The following is an 18,098-nucleotide window of genomic DNA, read 5'->3' as shown; positions in this document are numbered from 1 at the left end:
TAAGCATAAAGACATTCACAAACTTCTGGATGAATACGTAAAAGGAGATTTCCAAATCTATAAAATTCAAACCCAAACTGAGTGATCTCAGCCTAAATAATTTAATTGAGAAACAAAAACCTTGAGCCCAGCTTTCAGATGGTTTGGTCAAGAAAAGGCACCTCAACATGATGAGGAGTAAGCTGAGGGTATAGAGGCACCTTTCATGTAAGCAAATCCCCATTTTGGGCAGTTGAGGTTTGCACACAGAAAGCTGCCTCCCAAATTCTTAAACTGATTCCAGTTGAATCTGTTTATAATCCTGCATAATTAACAAAATGTGGTTCAAGTATTACCTAATGTCCAGTGACTCAGAAAAAAGTAAAGAGTCTCCTCGTCCATCCCTAAGTCTTTACACACAAAAAATACTCTAATTAGATCTTAACATTTTATAGTTGGAAAGGAGTTTGAAGCTCATTAAGCCAATATTTTATTGGTGAATTTGAAGCTCAACACTACCATTTTACAGGTGAGAAAACTGGGGCTCAGGGAGGCAGAGAAACTGACTCAAGGTCACACCTGGCCTGTTAGTCATAAAGTGGGGTTAGGACTCGGGTGCTGGGTTGTACCTGCCAGTTTGGAGCGTGCTGACAGCAGAGGCGGCTGTTTTCTCAAGATCACGTTGATGGGAAATGTTTCACACACACCTCAAACTAATAACTACTTCACTGTCCAACAGGGCAGCCAACCTGAGGGAGAGAACTGGAGGGGAACGTTCCTCAGGCCCGTGAAGAGCTTCTCACTGTAGCGGAGGGGAAATGGCTAGAACCGCATGCCCGCGGGAGTGAGGTGAGAGAGCCGCCGGGCACTTACCTTTTCTTTGTCACTTGCTTCCCTAGCCACTGTAGAGCCCTGAAAGAGAAAGAGATGATGAAAACACGCGGACGCGAGGTATCAGCTTCACGTGAAATATGCAAACGATCCAGGGCAGAGCACGGAAATAAATGAGCACCGACTTTGCTCTGGCCCCTCCCCGAGTGCGCTGCACCCTCTGCAGGGATTTCCGTCCACCTGTCTCCAACCCCTTCCCTGCCGTGTCACCTGTGCTGTCTTCTCCCTGGTTCCTGTCCTCCTGCTGGAAATCAGAAAACCCGACAATCACGTGAACAATGACTTACTAAACGTGGAGTCAAACATCAATCGCCAGAAATGGTTGGTTTGAGGGTCTTCAAAGTGAAGTGGGCCGTCAGCTGGCCGCAGTGACCACTGGGGCATAGAGGCCTCTTTCCCATGCTGTGTCCTCTAGGGGGGGGCGTGCCCTGGGCCCCGACTGCCCGTCTCCCCTGGCTTAGGGTTACTGACGAATGTGCTTCCTCACTTACCATGACTAAGACCCAGTGGGTACTTCCCGGCCCCTTTCACTTTGGAGGTCCCTTCAAACACACGTCTCCTTGCACCGCTTCTGTGTCAGAACCTAGGCTGAGCACAGAGGTATAAAGTAGAAGAAAACACAGTTCTTGGTCGCAGCAATTTCTACTCTACCGCACTGGTTTTCAAAATGATGCCCTCGGTTCTGTGTTGTCTGAAATGACCGAGTCCTCCTGATGCCGACAGGGGTGCTTTGGGGTAGAGTTCAAGAACAGAAACTGTCCTTTGTTTGTGGAAGATCTTAATGCAAAAGAAAGATTAGGAAACAAATGGCCAGTGAATTCCTAACTTTGTTAATACAACAGTGAGCATTTATCCTTTGTGCTCCGTGGTGACCATCGCAGTGTCTCACCCAGCAACGCCCAGTGTTTGCTGAGTAAATGGCTGGAGGAGGATCACAGCCCAACTGACTGCTCTCCCTCCCCTCCCTCCCCTCCCAGCACTGGATGCCCAGACTATGACTAGGTCAGTAGAGCAATCCATTTACCTGACTATCTTTTAAATAGATATTTATTGGCCTGGAATACTTGCATTAGCCAATCATTAAGAATGTGTATGTGACTTGGGAAAATTTAAAGTAGCTTCTAGGTTGGCCACTCTTAACATTTTTGCTCTATGACCATCTTGCCTACAAGCGGCTCAGGCATTAGTCAGGATGTGTGTAACATGTTCACAGATGGGGAGACTCCTTGTACTGGGGAAGGGGGCCAAGCCCAGGCCAGGGGCTCCCTGGGGCCACTTCTCCATCTGCCCCATGCTCAGCATTCCCAGGTCTGGTGGATCCGAAAGACCCTGCTGCCAACCCAGGGAAGATGCTCGAAGCTTCTGGGGGATGTGTCAGAGGAGCACAAAGCTGACCCAGCAAGTGAAGATGAACCGTGTAAATTGTTCGTGAAGGAAAGCCCTCTGGCTGGCTGAGCCCAGCAGCTGTCACTTGCAATGGTTTGTTTTTTCCTTTACAGATTCTTGAATTCGGGCCATAGTATCTTCCTCTATACACTGACTGCTAACAAAGAATGTTCCCGAATTTAAAGGGGAGGGGGGGGGCTTAATACTCAACTATTAAATACTTGTAATACCTGGGTCTCTATCTTTAACCAAATTTTTTAGTCTCTGTGTGTTTTCCCCTCTACGATACAATTTACTCTGCTCCTGATTCTCACTGAAGCTTCGTCTCTATGTAAAAATGCAGAGCATTAGCCTGGAAAAACTCATCCAAATTTAAATTCATTCAGAATTTAAAAATTAAAACAAAATTAGAAACGTAAGTCAGTCAAGGCTGAGAGTTTGAGCCATGAAATGACGCCAGATGCCCAGGTTCCCTCACAACAGCAAGTACTGGCAAGAAAAGTTTACTCTACAAGCTAAAAAGGGAGATGAAATCATGACATCCAAGGTTAAAACCGTAACATCCAGTCGATAAGCATAGTTTACATCAGGATGTGCTCGAACAGGATATGCTGGAACAGGATATGCTGGAACAGGATATGCTCGAACAGGATATGCTCGAACAGGATATGCTCGAACAGGATATGCTGGAACAGGATATGCTCGAACAGGATATGCTCGAACAGGATATGCTGGAACAGGATGTGCTCGAACAGGATGTGCTCGAACAGGATGTGCTCGAACAGGATATGCTCGAACAGGATATGCTTGAACAGGATATGCTCGAACAGGATGTGCTGAAGATAGAGGCACTACCTTAAGCACTTCCGGGGGATACAAAAGTAGAACCAAAACAACTGCCTTTAAGGGACTTCTTAGTGGAATGGATGAGACGATGAACATTCATCCACTCCTCCCCATGTGCCGTGCGTTATGCTGGACGTGACACATACGTATCTCATTAATCCTCAGAGCAGCGGAGGTAAGATCATCTCTGTTCTACAGATGAAGAAACTGGGGCTCATAGGGGTTCAGCATCTTGCACACAGCTAACAAGTAGTAAAACCAGGACATGTGGCTTCAGAGGTCATCCGGCTTCTTCCATGGGAGAGTCAGGCCAACGAAAAGACCTGTAATACTCAGCAGAGTGAGCTGAGTAACACTGCAGAGGCCTCGTGAGAGAGACGGTTCCAAAGAGCCCTGCAGCCCTGTAGGCCGGGATTTCCACCTGTAAAATAGCTATGACTTGGAGGCAGGACAGAGCAAAGCTGTATTTGGGAAGCTTATATAGTTCATCTGAACTCCGGAGGGTAGGAGATAAGCCTAGAACATTCCCCCTCCCTTAGACTAGCATTTCTCAAAGCATAGTTCAGCACCCAGGGGTCTGCAAAGTCAAAACTATCTTTATAATAATACTGAGACACTATTTGCCTATTTCACCATCTTGATATTTGCATGGATACTGCAAGTACAATGGTGGGTAAAACTGTTGGCAGCTTAGCACAAAGCCAGCAGTGGCACCAAATGGTATTAGTAGAGTTTGTCATAAAACATATGAATAGCCTTGAGGAAGCAGTTCACCTAACTCAGTGAATCCATCATTCCAAATGACCAAAGCATGATGTAGCCAGACCAATGCATGCAAACAGACGGACGGATTTTAAAAAGTTCACTGATGTGATTTCAGATTCCACGCTGTAACTCAGCTTTGAGAAATTACCGCTTGTCAGGTTTAGGTGTGATATCAAAGGAAAACATCCAAAATTTCTGAAAAAGTTATTGAAAACTCCTCCTCTCCTTTCCCAACTACATATTTGTGTAAGGTCTGATTTTCTTCATACACTTCAATCAAATAACTTGGCAACAGGTGGACAGCCAAACCAGACAGGATATTCTAACTAACTGTCTCACCAAACCTGACATTAGAGAGATTTGCAAAGATATAAAACAATGCTACTTGTTCCACTAAACTTTTTGATTTGGAAGATATTTTTCATAAAGATATGCTAACATGTAATGGTTTTACTATTTTAAGTAAGTTTTTTTCAATAACGTCTCATTTCTAATATTGTGAGTATTAGTAGACATAACCTACATAAGCAGAAGCTTTTTGGGGTCCTCTTTTAAGGGTGTGAAGGAGTCTGAGATCAAAAAATTCGAGATCCACTGATGAAGACCAAAGGTTGGAAAACTTTTTCTGAAAAGGGTCAGAGGGGTAGTGTTTCGGGCTTTGTGGTCCAAAACGGTCTCTACGGTAACTACTCAACTCTGCTGTTATAGTGCAACCACATACGATGCACAAACCACAGGCATTGTGGGATTCCAATAAAACTATTTACAAAAATGGCCATGTTGGCCGTGCCATGGAGGCAGGTCACAGTCTGCCTGCTCCTGACCTGGACGTTGCCTATGTCGGTGATCCCAGAAGTCAGATCCCCTCACTCCACAATAAGAATTTCCAGTGGTCCGCCTCTCACTTGAGGTCTCTGAAACAGCCTGTCTCCAGGCCTGCTCCTCAGCCTATCCCTCACCTCCTTCAGGTCTGCAGTGAAGCGAAACCCTATTCAAAACCGCATCCCTTCCCCCATGCTTCCTGTCTTTACTTCTGTCCATGGCACTGATCACTTCCTAATATACTCCATGATTTACTTACTCCTTTTACTTATTACCGTCCGTCTTCACCCACCAGAATGTCAGCTTGTTGAGAGCAGGTTTGGTCTGTTTTGTTCATCAAACTATTCCCAGCACCTAAAGCAGTGCCTGACCCATAGCTGGTGTTCAGTACATACTTGTTGAATAAAACAGACATGGTATGTCTCGTAGTTACAAGTGGTTCTCGCTTAACACAAAGGAGCGCTCCTGGCAGCTTTGAGCTCTGGGCGCCTCCTAAGTGCTCAGCATGATCAATTACATACAACGTGGATGACCAAGCTTAATGAATAGAAGTTAATAAAAATCAATCTTACCTTTAAGTCATATTTCCTATATACAGATAAACGGTGGCTGAACACATTTCTTGTAACAATCACATATATTTCAACTCCATCAACATTAAGCCGGTACATGCCCAGGAATTGGGGAAGAAGGGTGATCCCATGACATTCCACTATATACTGCATAGGAGAGAAAGAAAAAAGGGGGGGAAATGATCCAGTCAAAAGGTGTTCATTCAGATGTAAAATGTAACTCTTCTGCTATGGTGTTTATACAAAGTGATAATGGTTTATACAACTGTTAACATCCTGTTTACAGAAAATGACCATGTTTGTACTGCCTTCAGCAGTACAGGTCTGCATCCACTGTGCAGACACAGATAAGAAAATTCAACTCTATCTCGAGAGAGATTTTCTCCCTAACATTCCAAACTAATTTGTAAAGTCAAAACTTGGATATAATGGCGTAGGGTGAAAGGACAAGTGATTGGTCCTTTCTGTAATTCCTTTAAAGTGAAATCACACTCTACCTGGGGCTGCCATCTTCCTCCCTAGAAGCCTTTACGATGATTTCATGAGGTTGAGGCAGCGTGACTTGGCCACTAAGATCAACTCCTTTAACAGTGTTGAAGTCGAGGTTAAAAAGGAAATTGTGGAGAAAGCTCAGTGTTAGAAGCTGGGAGAGTCGGGCTCCAGTCCTGGTTTTCCTGTTTCTTATTGAGACTCTAATGTTTAAATTGCCCACTGGTCTCCCAAGGCAAAAGGAATAAAAACAAAAATAAACAAATGGGACCTAATCAAACTTACAAGCTTTTGCACAGCAAAGGAAACCATAAACAAAATGAAAAGACAACCTACAGAATGGGAGAATATATTTGCAAACAAAGCGACCGATAAGGGCTTAATTTCCAAAATATACAAATGGCTCATACAACTCAACAACAACAAAAAACCAACAACCCAATCGAAAATTGTTTTTTTGAAAAACACTTCTCCAAAGAAGAAATACAAATGGCCAACAGGCACATGAAAAGATGCTCAGCATCGCTGATTATTAGAGAAATGCAAATCAAAACTACAATGAGGTATCACCTCACACCAGTCAGAATGGCCACCATTAAAAAGTCTACAAATAACAAATGCTGGAGAGGGTGTGGAGAAAAGGGAACCCTGCTACTGTGTTGGTGGGAATGTAAATTGGTGCAGCCACTATGGAAAATAGTATGGAGGTTCCTCAAAAAACTAAAAATAGAGTTGCCATATGATCCAGCAATCCCACTCCTGGGCATATACTGAGAAAAAATGATACTTTGAAAAGATACATGCACCCCTCTGTTCATAGCAGCACTAGTTACAATAGCCAAGACATGGAAACAACCTAAATGTCCATCCACAGAGGAATAGATAAAGAAGATGTGGTATATATATACAATGGAATATTACTCAGCCATCAAAAAGAATTAAATAATGCCATTTGCAGCAACATGGATGGACCTAGAGATTATCATACTAAGCGAAGTAAGTAAACGAGAGAGACAAATGCCATATATCACTTATATATGGAATCTAAAATACGATACAGATCAACATAGCTATGAAACAAAAACAGACTCACAGCTATAGAGAACAGACTTGTGGTTGCCAAGGGCGAGGGAGGATAGGAATGGGAATTTGATTTTAGCAGAGGCAAACTATTATATATAGGATGGATAAACAACATCATACTGTATAGCACAGGGAACTATATTCAATATTCTGTGACAAACCATAGTGGAAAAGAATATGAAAAGAATATATATATGTATAACTGAGTCACTTTGCTGTACAGCAGAAATTAATACAACATTATAAATTACCTATACTTCAATAAAATTAAAAAAATAATTTATGAAAAAATATTCTTCTTTTTTTGGATACATTAAAATGAATACTTTGTATATTTACAAGTGACATTGAGTAAAAAATTCATGTCAATGAAGAAATAAATAAACTGCCCACCAGAGCAGTGGTGTGTAAAAGGGCTTGCCCCCGCTCAACAGACAGATGGACACTCTCTGGCCCCATGTTGGATTCATCAAATCCACTGAACAAGTCCCAGAACTGACACCATTTCCACGGAGAGTTGCAAAAACACAACATGGGTTTATCAGTCTTGAATGACCATACTCTAAAAGGCCACAAGATGGAGACACATCTCCTCAAAAGACCATCCTTACAAACTGGGTCCCATTGCACTTTCCAAAGGAAAGTTAGGTTTTCCTTTCTTTAAAATGAAGGGGAAAGAAGATTTCAAAAGCTCTTTTATGCCCATGACATGTGTGTGAACTGAACAGCATGAGTAACATGATTCCAAAATTGTAAAAATTGTACCTATTGTGCCTATTTACAGAGATGTGTCTGGAAGAATGGTCACCATGGTAATGGTGAAATTTAGGGTAACTGCTTTCTTCCTTTTTCAAAAAAAAAAAAAAACTATTCTGCTCGAATTTTTCTGTTGTACAGTGAACATTTTATAAAAATAAGAAAGTAATCAGAATGCCCTTTCAAACTTTTTAGTGGTAAACACTGTAATAATCAACTCTGATAATATTAAACCATCTTAAGATTTTTTTTTAAAAAGCCTTTAGTTTTTATCATTAAAGAAAAGATGAACAGCATCAGTAGAGGAGTTTGATTTTTGCCACCCAGAGTTTTGGAAGACTTTAAAGATGCTCCTGCCCTTAAAAAAAATCTTACTGACCATAATTGAGCTACATATTTTAGTTTGATGGATTTTTCTGAGTTTCACCCCCAACCTGTTCTTAATGCAAAGTCTGATCAGAGGAACATTTTCTATTTCTCACCTTTCAAAAAACAGTAAATTAACTTGATTTTCGCTAATACAAAACAGGTGGTAAAGAGCTCTTGGTTGAAATGAAGATTCCTCACATCTGATGTAAAGAAATAAAAAGAGTGGTTGTCTGGTACCTCTGAAGAGACATGGTTGGATGGGCCTTAAACACATGGAGGCACACAGGTTTCCGTTTGGCTGTTCAAGTCCTCTGCTTTGTGCCATTCTGCTCAATTATTCTCATCATGGCCTATCTTTTAAAAGTCCTGCTGGCAGAAGATGTCTTTTAGATCAAAATCTTGGTACAGAGTCACAGAGCACCCGGAACAGGGCAGATACTGACCACTATCCATATTGATGAATATGTTAAAGAAACCTGACTACTACACAGGAAATCACCGACAAGCTGTTTTCTTCCCCCAGGGGAAAACACACATACAGATTACATTCTACAACTCCTCTACCTTTAAGATTAAATAAATTACTCCATGTTAAAAAAATAGATCAAATTTGATCCACTTCATCAGCAAGTTTCTATGTGCACCTGTTCTCAAAGGCAAGGCTCACCTATGAGGCTCTCTGAACACCTTGAAAAATAGAGATTTAATAAACTTAAAACTCCTGAGTTTATAAATATGTACAAAACCACAACCACAGAAAGCCTATAGTGTTAGAGTCCAGTATTGACAAGCAGCGGTTGGTAGCAAAGGTTTAGAAAGCATTTTTGCGTCAAAACTTTACAGAAGAGAAAATTCTCCCTGTGAACTGAATTTCTGGGTGCGGGCACTGGGAAGACACCGTTTCATGTCAGTGGAGGAATGTCTCACTGGGTCTATGAGCACCCGGCTGGGGCACCACTGCACAAGGAGTCACTGCGTGTGGGAGTTGACACAAACAGGCCCAGATATGATTCCTCTCAGATTCTTCACCAGCTGACCCAGGAAATGCTGTGCACACACCCCTACACCAGTGGGCACATCTATGAGGGTTCCCCCACCCCACAAACTGCTGGACGTTATCCCACATCTAGGGAGACTGTAAACTCATGGCCACATCACGCTGCTCGAGCCTTCCTGACCCAGCTCCACATTCACTACCTGTGTGACCTTGGGGAATTATTCAACCTCTCTCTGTCTCCGCATTTGGAGATGGGGCATAATATTAGTAGTTAGAGCACAGGGGTTTTGTGAAGGGTGTGAAGATCAGGGAAACAGCACTGGAAGGACGGCGGTGATTCAAGCAGGAGCCGATGAAACCAGGACCCTGGGGCGAGGGGTGGGAAAGGAAGTAGGGAAGGAGAGGGCGAGGGAGGCAAGGCTTCCACCTGACGTGCTCCTCAAATGCTCCCTGAGAAACGGATTCTATTTAAAGGCAGGATGGGAACTCCCAATTTCAGGGAATCTCCACAGAACAGACTTTCCAAAAATGAATAATGTTGCATGTGTGTGTATTTGTTTACAAAGTGAGGCAATATTTTTATAAATATAAAAGAAACACTAAACAATTCTGTTTCTCACTCAAGTTGCTTTTGGGATGAGAACTCTAAGCACTTCCCCTTCAAAAGCTTGATCGCTGACAAGTTAACAAAACAGCCTGTAAACAAATGCTGCAAAAATTATTGTAAAAGCGTGTACTGGTGGCACTACAGAATCATGATCAGTTTTGTGGCACGAGCAACCTTTTCTTAATAGTTAAAAACATCCTCAGCATCTATTAATTTCTTTTTAACATTGTTGATTTGATTGCAAGACAATCTAAGGATGAATCTTTGCTTCCTCCTTTTTACATGCTTAACTTCCAATTCTTGTAATTACAAGAATGGAGAAATAGCGACTTAATCCCGAGGGTCACTCTTTAAAAAAGGTGTAGGGGAATTCCCTGGTGGTCCGGTGGTCAGGACTTGGCGCTTCCACTGCCAGGGTGCAGGTTCAATCCCTGGTCGGGGAACTAAGATCCCACAAGCAGCTCGGCGTGGCCAAAAAGTATAAAATAAAATAAGATAAATAAAATAAATAAAATAAAATAAAAAATAAAATAAGTGTAGGTATTTCTTTCACTTTCAACCAGGGTCCTGATGTGGCTACAAGGCAATCCTGCCTCACTGTCAAAGGACATAACACAGATGTTCCTTGCCTGCCATGTTAAAATCTTAATTTACAGACTCAACAGGTGCAGTGCCCTAGTGCCGCCCAGTAGACTCTTTCCTAGAGGTCAGATGAGTCTGTGGACTTCTGCCCTCTGCCACTCTGAGGTCCCAAGGGAGATAAGAGGTCACAAGTGGACCAAACACTTGGCAAGGCTGGTCATCCACGTGTGGATCAGGAATTAAAAGCGCACATCTGCCAGAGGGATGACTGTTATGAGAGCCCCAGCTGTGTATGTACAAGCCTGCAGAGCCTTCCTTTCAGTGGCTCCTTAGATTCGGTCCTTTCCCAGAGGCCTTCCCATCTGCGGCCCAAAGCTGGCCCGTTATTTCCACCCCTCCAGGCTCTCTAGGTCACCTTCTCTCACATCAAACAGGGAAAGTCTTGTCTGGCACACGAACTGGCAGCTTTCAGATGCTTGCAATTCAGTGACGACACTGAGCTTCCATCTGAATAAGGCATGGAATAGTTAGTCCCAAATTTTTAACAAGTGACCTTGATGGCCATCAATTCTTCTTACACTTACTGTATGGAGCTAAAACCATCACAAGTATTCTTGGGATCAGCGTCCATATTCTCAGTGTTAAACTCACCGCATTACCTACATCTGCATTTTAAAAATAGTTTTTTATTAAGTATTTTTCACTTTTGCATTTTCATAGCCGGATGCCTCGTGTCACCTTGCGTTGTCATTTATCCTGCGGTGGCTTCTGTTTTTTCCAAGAGTGCTTCTCAGACACTTGTATTTGCTGGCAATGTTCATCTGTAACCAGTAACAGTTTTTACTTTTTTCTGTCTTCTTTTAAAAAATATCTTCTTGTACAAAACTCCATGGTGTCACCAGTAAAGGCAAATTTTATCTCTTCATTAGTCTCCCTTAGAGCTTTTTCCTGTATAACAGCTTGTCAGAACTGTAATGTAATGACAAACTGACGTGGTGAAATAGGAATTTTAAAAACATAAAATGCAATAGCCACAAGATCTCGGTTTCCTTTGCTCTTGGGTGCTCAACAAGAATAACAAGTATTATGAATCCCTGATTTGTTGCTTCTTCTCATGCAAAATGAAATGCCATTAAAAGATTCACAGCTGACTGAAGGTTTCAGCAGAGAGGATTCTAAGTGATGTACTGGAACGGATAAATATTTATATCTCCGCATGATAGTGTGAACCTGGGCTCCAGCTCTTGGAAATTGCTGTTATTATCATGTTTCACTCATTTTTTTTAGAGGCTTGAAGTGACAATTTAATATAGCATCAAATTAATACTTCAATGTAAAGTCTTGCTTCAGTTAATGTTTTTGAAAGGTTAAATTATCTGTCATCCTTATTGTGTCTCTGCCTATGTTTATAGATTGTTCCAACAACATTCTTTTCATAAGGGTGGGGGGGGAGAGAAAGAAAGAAAAAGGGAAAGAAAGAAGGAAGGAGGGAAGAAAGAAAAGACAGAAAGAAGAGAAAGAAGCCAGCCTGAAATTAAGGATTGGTTTGCTTTAAAAGGACCAAATAAATAAATAATCCAAACATTCCTTGAATATTTTGAATTATCCTTCAAAATTCCTTGAATTTTGGGATAATGGTCTGTGTCCATTAATATGATATCTTTTGGTTTCAAATAGTTTTAAGTCATAAAAGAATGTAAGGATGACTCCATTTAAGCTAATGTAAGTATAAAATTTTACTGCTTTTCTTAAACTTAATAAAAAGCAGGCTTAAAAGGAATAAACATTCCTCTGCAGTATTTACAAACATTCTTAGTACTGAGATATTGCAGAATATACCTGAATGCAAACATTGGTGCTCCTAACTCTGTTTGTTATGCTGTTCTAAAGACCCATACATAACATCACCATTAAAGATGAAATGGCTTTGTAAAAAACACCTTATCAGGGACTTCTCTGGTGGTCCAGTGGTTAGGACTCTGGGCTTTCACTGCCAAGGGCCCAGGTTCAATCCCTGGTCGGGGAACTAAAGGTCCTACAAGCCGTGCAGTGTGGCCAAAAAGACCAAAAAAAAACCAAAACAAAAAAACTCACCTTACCGTAAGTACAGATGGAGTTGACTCAGTGGTTACAACTGAAATGCAGATGGACTGCCCCGAGCATCCCGGCGTTACGCGCTCTGGGAGGCCTGGCTGCCCAGCTCTGGAGCGCAGTCAGCAGCCTTTGGTTGGCAGCTCCTTCTGGGCCTGCCTTCCTGTCCCTTTGGCCCAACATGGCAGCATCTGGGTAGAGGACCCCAAAGGGCCCCGCCAGGTTGGCGGTGTCCTGGGGGGGCCTGCCTGGCAGCTTGCCCTCCCCCCTGTCCGGTCCTCCTCCCCTCCTCTTCCCGCACTGGCTTCCATCCCCGATCGGCATCCTGACTCCACGTGCTGTGGGCCTTCTGCTCGGGCCGGTCACTCCTGAGCAGCAGACACAAGAGGCAACAAATGCAGGACCTCCAGGGACGGCAGAGCTTAGGACTACCGGAAGGAGAACTTGAAGAGTCATGCATAAAGCATTTGAAGAAATAAAAGGATGCAAGTTCAGAAATGAGCATATTATATAATGAAAAACGATCAGGAGTGCACTGGTGGATTTTTTTAAATGGAACTTCTAGAAGGAAAAATATGATCTTTGAAATAAAAAATCATTGGACGGGGAGGCAACAGATTAGAACAGCTGAATAGAGAATTAGGAGTGGGTGACACAGCTGAGAAATTTACCCCAAACTGAGCAGAGATGTTTGGAGACAGAAAACGGAAAAGGAAAGTCAAGTGCCGTGGAGGCTAAAATGAAAATGTCAAATCCGTAGATGTTGGAGAGAGGCGGGGAGACAGGCGATATATGAAGAAAAAAGAACAACGGTAATTCCAGAAACTGGAGATAACGTGCTGCAGGAAACACGTGCTGATGAGTGGGCCGTGCAGCTGGAAACCTGGGGAACGACGGCTGGGACGCTGGGAACAGACGGTGATGCCCCCATCTGCAAAGTGTCTGCAGAGTGGAACTGGAAGGGGCGCTCCCCAGGCCACAGGGACCCTGGAGGTGGCAGCGCCTTCCAGACTTTACTAAGAGAGAAGCAAGAAAAGTATGTGCAGCTTCTGAAGGCACAGAGGCTCTGCTGGGAGTTGCCTTGAATCTCATAGTTCCAGGTGCTTATAGGGCTTAAAACTTTAATGTGCTTTTCACATTTCGACTGGCCTCTCCTCTGAAGAGAACAAAAAAGCCAAAGAGCAGACTCGGAACGTTTCTCCTGCTCTGGAAAGCTGGTCCTGTGCTGCCACTTACAGGGGCTTCGTCAGCATCACCCGGGAGCACGTGAAGAACACAGCGTCTCAGGTCCACCCAAGATCTACTGAGTTGGAACGTAAATTTTTTACAAGATGTGCGGGGGTTCCGTCTATAATCGGCAGTTTGGGAAGCGCTGACGGAGTGTGTAACTTCTTCTCTTTGGGCACCACGCCCTCAATTTTTAAATTTTAATTTTTGGCTTTTATGGGACCTATTTTCTCAGTTTCTGTTTGTGGCCAATGCGACTGTCCTTCGTGGGAGGATAAAAAGATGTACTCCAAGGAGGTTCCAAAAAAGTCAAGCATTCACCCTCAACTCCTTTACTGCAACTTGAGGTACTAGCTAGCTTTTTCAACAAGGATTTCAGAATTTTAGGTGTAACTTCTAGATTGGGCTCAAGTTACTGTCTCCCAAATAACAAAGGATAAGAAAGGATTTTTAGGTTACTTTATAAATTTTGTCAATTTGTCAACTCAGTCACTTTGAAATAAAAAACAAATAAATTTAAACATTACATTTCAAAAACATAAAAGATATTCCTAACACTATTTTCATAAGGCATTTCTTGATCATCTGCATTGGAACTTGTTCCCTCCCTAAAATTTCTAAAATTTTATTGACATTGACTCTTAATTAAAGCTGAAGCCACACGATACCAAAACTCCCAATGAATTCAGGTCAGTCAAAAAAAAAAAAATCAGTCAATTTAGAAGACATAAGACATTCAAGAAGGTTCTTGACCATTTTTTCCTTTTTGAATGCTCTTCAGCATTGCTCAGCTAATCAGGTGATAACTGTCATTTATTTATTTATTATATTTTAAAATTTTTATTGGAGTATAGTTGCTTTACAATGTTGTGTTAGTTTCTGCTGTACAGCAAAGTGAATCAGCTATACGTATACATATATCCCCTCTTCTTTGGATAATCGTAATTTATAAGACCTGAGTTTGTCCTAACCTAACAGAAATTTGAAGAAAAGGATATTTACACCAAAGCACTAATTTATTTTCCCAACCATAAAAAAAGAGAGGGGCTTCCCTGGTGGCGCAGTGGTTGAGAATCTGCCTGCTAATGCAGGGGACACGGGTTCGAACCCTGGTCTGGGAAGATCCCACATGCCGCGGAGCAACTAGACCCGTGAACCACAACTACTGAGCCTGCGCGTCTGGAGCCTGTGCTCCGCAACAAGAGAGGCCACGATAGTGAGAGGCCCGCGCACCGCGATGAAGAGTGGCCCCCGCTTGCCACAACTAGAGAAAGCCCTAGCACAGAAACGAAGACCCAACATAGCAATCAAGCAATCAATCAATCAATCAATAAAACTTAAAAAAAAAAAAAAAGAGAAAAACAAAGGAAAAGAGACATAAAAGTTTGCTCTGCTTAATATAAATTTTCCATTGGTCTGAAAGATGATGCTACGCTTTCTTAGCGAACAGTGGAAATTAGGGTAGGATTTGGGCAGCAAATAAGGACAAAGGCAAGATGCTGGAGCTTGGGGAAAAAAATCTAACTCCTTATGGTTTGAATCTTCAGGTTTTTCTGCATCTGTGCCATACTCTACCAGAAACCAGGCCCCCTAGTGGATTCAAAGAGCAAATGATTTCGACACCGGGACTACAGCAACTAAGTATGCGCAAGAAAGATATTTAATGATCTTATCCGATCATTTACATAGCACTTATCATATACCAGGCACTGTTCTGAGCAGGTTCTATAATAAATATCAATTCACCTGATTAGTACAACACTGGATGAAGGAGGTACTATTATCCAAATTGTACAGACAGAGAAGCAGGTGCAGAGAGGATAGGAAACTTGGCCAAGGTCACACAGCAGGTCGGGAGCAAAGCAGCCAGCTGCAGAGTCTGTGCTCTGAAAACCACCTGTCACACAGCACTGCTGGTGAGGTTGGCTCATCAGAAAATTAACCCCAGGAGGAATTTATTTAAATATCTAGCAATGTTCTACTTCTCCGGAGGCTGGCCTTAGGGTAATTTTAACCTTCCAGAATACAGCTGCACCTCTGGATATATCTTACTAAAACAAAAAAACAATGAAAGAAAAGAAAAAAGAGACGTCAAGCGCCATAGAGTAACCAAAGCTGTCAGAAAGCCCATCCAATTTATTCCGCAGGAGCCGCCCTCTCTGAGAGCCTGTCCATCTACTGATCTGGGATCTGAACACGCCTACTGACTTGTCCAGACGGGGGGGTTCAGAAGCAAAGTCACATTTGAAGGTAAAGCAACAAAAAGCAAGAAGAAATAAATGAACTGACAGTCCCCACTGACGTAGGAGACAGAAAAATTTTGACTAGACATAAATCCTAAAAGTAGTCTAGCCCACCTTACATCCTCTCTGGAATTAGGTCGAGAGTAAATACACGGCACAGGGAATACAGTCGATAGTATTATAATAACTTTGTGTGGTGCATAATCTATAAAAATATTGCAGCACTATGCTGCACACCTGAAACTAGTATAATATTGTAAGTCAATTATACTTCAATAAGAAAAAGGGTAAATACATGCGCAGACGAATGAAAGGATGAATGAAATGCAGATGGGGAAACTGAGGTTCAGAGGTCGCTTAAGTAACCAGTTTGTGACAAACTATGACTTAGGTCTCCTGACCTTCAATGTAGTGTCCTTTAAATAAATCATATTAACAATGGTGATTCTCAATCACTAAGACCCTTTACCTCTGTTTATTTAAAAATTGTTTTCTCCCAGTTTTATTGAATATAATTGACATACGGCACTGTACAAGTTTAAGGCACACCACACAATGATTTGACTCCCACATACGTCATGAGATGATGACCACAGTAAGTTTAGTAGGCATCCAGCATCTCATAGAGACACAATATCAAAGAAATAGGAAAAAAATATTTTCCTTGTGACGAGAACTCTTAGGATTTCCTCTTAACAGCTTGCATATATAACCTACAGCAGCATTAATATTTATCATGTTGTACATTGCATTCCGAGTACTTATTTATCTTACAACTAGAAGCTTTTACCTTTTGACTACCTTCATCCAATTCCCCCACCTCTGGTAACCACAAATCTGACCCCTTTTTCTATGGCTTTGTTTGTTTTTCAAGAATAATTGACCTACAACACTCTGTTTTAAGGTTAACACTAAGACCCTTTATATTTAAAATACTTTTTATAAGAAGCAAAACACAGATGCTCAAGAAATGAGAAATGAGCTTTTTCTGGATAAAGAATATACCAAGAAAATAACCATTCTGTAGCACTGAAATGAAATATTTAGTACTGTGACAGCCCCTGGAGCATGTTAATAGACTTATTTTGGTCCCCAATGTATTTTATGTAATAATGATGATATGTCAAATCTGCATGTTTGTTACAGTAACTACCCCAGAGGAAACGTTTCAAACTGTAATTTCTGTAAAGTCAAAAAATTCTGAAAGATGTCATCAAGAAGTTGATATTTGAATTGCATGTCACACTGTATTAGAATAGTATCATAGTCACTTATCAGAATAATATGTTTTCATCAGTCATTGAGGTATCACATTGCTTTGAAAGTTCTGAGACAATTTAAAGAAAGCAGAAAAAGAATGCATCAGCACGACATTAAGTTCCAGAGAGGAGTGAATGGCTAAAGCTGCATCCTAGAATTCCATTTATTCAGAAGCCAATGCCTGAGTGCTTTTACCCTCATAGGTACAAACCCAGCACTTTAAAATTTCCTTCACAATCGGCAACAGCATAAGCGTTGTAGGACAGATTTCAAAAGGAATAGATGTTATAAAAGATTGATTAGATGTTTAATGGATTTAGAGGCTGACCAGTGTTTTTGAAAAAAACAAATGAGGGGCAGTCCCAAGTTTCCAGAAACAGAAAGTAGCTTGTTCATAGACCTCACTGCAAGCAAAATGCAGTTGATCAAGCTCGGTGCTTTGTGACCACCTAGGGGGGTGGGATAGGGAGGTTGGGAGGGAGACGCAAGAGGGAGGAGGTATGGGGATATATGTATATGTATAGCTGATTCACTTTGTTATACAGCAGAAACTAACACACCATTGTAAAGCAATTATACTCCAATAAAGATGTTAAAAAAAATAAATAAAATTAAAAAAAATGCAGTTGATCATATTTGAGAAGCAGCAGCAACTGGCAAGAAATAATTCCTGGGGCTTCCCTGGTGGCGCAGTGGTTAAGAATCCATCTGTCAATGCAGGGGACACAGGTTCAAGCCCTGGTCTGGGAAGATCCCACATGCCACGGAGCAACTAAGCCCGTGCGCCACAACTACTGAGCCTGCGCTCTAGAGCCCGCGAGCCACAACTACTGAGCCCGCGTGCCACAACTACTGAAGCCCACGCTCTGCAACAAGAGGAGCCACCGCAACGAGAAGCCCATGCACCGCAATGAAGAGTAGCCCCCGCTCGCCGCAACTAGAGAAAGCCTGCATGCAGCAACGAAGACCCAACGCAGCCAAAAAATAAGTAAATAAATAAATAAATAAATTAAAAAAAAAAAAATAATTCCTGATGTTACAGCAGAAAGCGTGACAGTAAAGGAAGGAAGCTGACTTTTACAGGCACCTCAGAGCCTACAAATCCAACCAAGCAGTGCCTTTGAAGGAGTCAC

At 42.0% G+C, this 18,098-nt stretch overlaps 1 protein-coding gene across 1 annotated transcript in view; it reads right to left on the bottom strand.

Moving 5' to 3' along the window:
* PIP4K2A (phosphatidylinositol-5-phosphate 4-kinase type 2 alpha) overlaps nt 1-18,098 on the bottom strand; it is a 175,461-nt gene that overhangs the window by 37,306 nt on the left and 120,057 nt on the right. Inside the window, exons 5-6 of the mRNA XM_061181592.1 lie at nt 5,262-5,408; nt 853-891 (exon numbers count right to left, since the gene is read on the bottom strand). Coding sequence (XP_061037575.1) covers nt 853-891; nt 5,262-5,408 — 186 coding nt within the window. The remainder of the gene's footprint in view (nt 1-852; nt 892-5,261; nt 5,409-18,098) is intronic.

The sequence above is a fragment of the Eubalaena glacialis genome, chromosome 2, assembly GCF_028564815.1.
Source record: "Eubalaena glacialis isolate mEubGla1 chromosome 2, mEubGla1.1.hap2.+ XY, whole genome shotgun sequence".
NCBI lineage: Eukaryota > Metazoa > Chordata > Mammalia > Artiodactyla > Balaenidae > Eubalaena > Eubalaena glacialis.
Note: the sequence above shows the minus strand (reverse complement) of the source record. Positions and strands in the feature narration are given on the sequence as shown.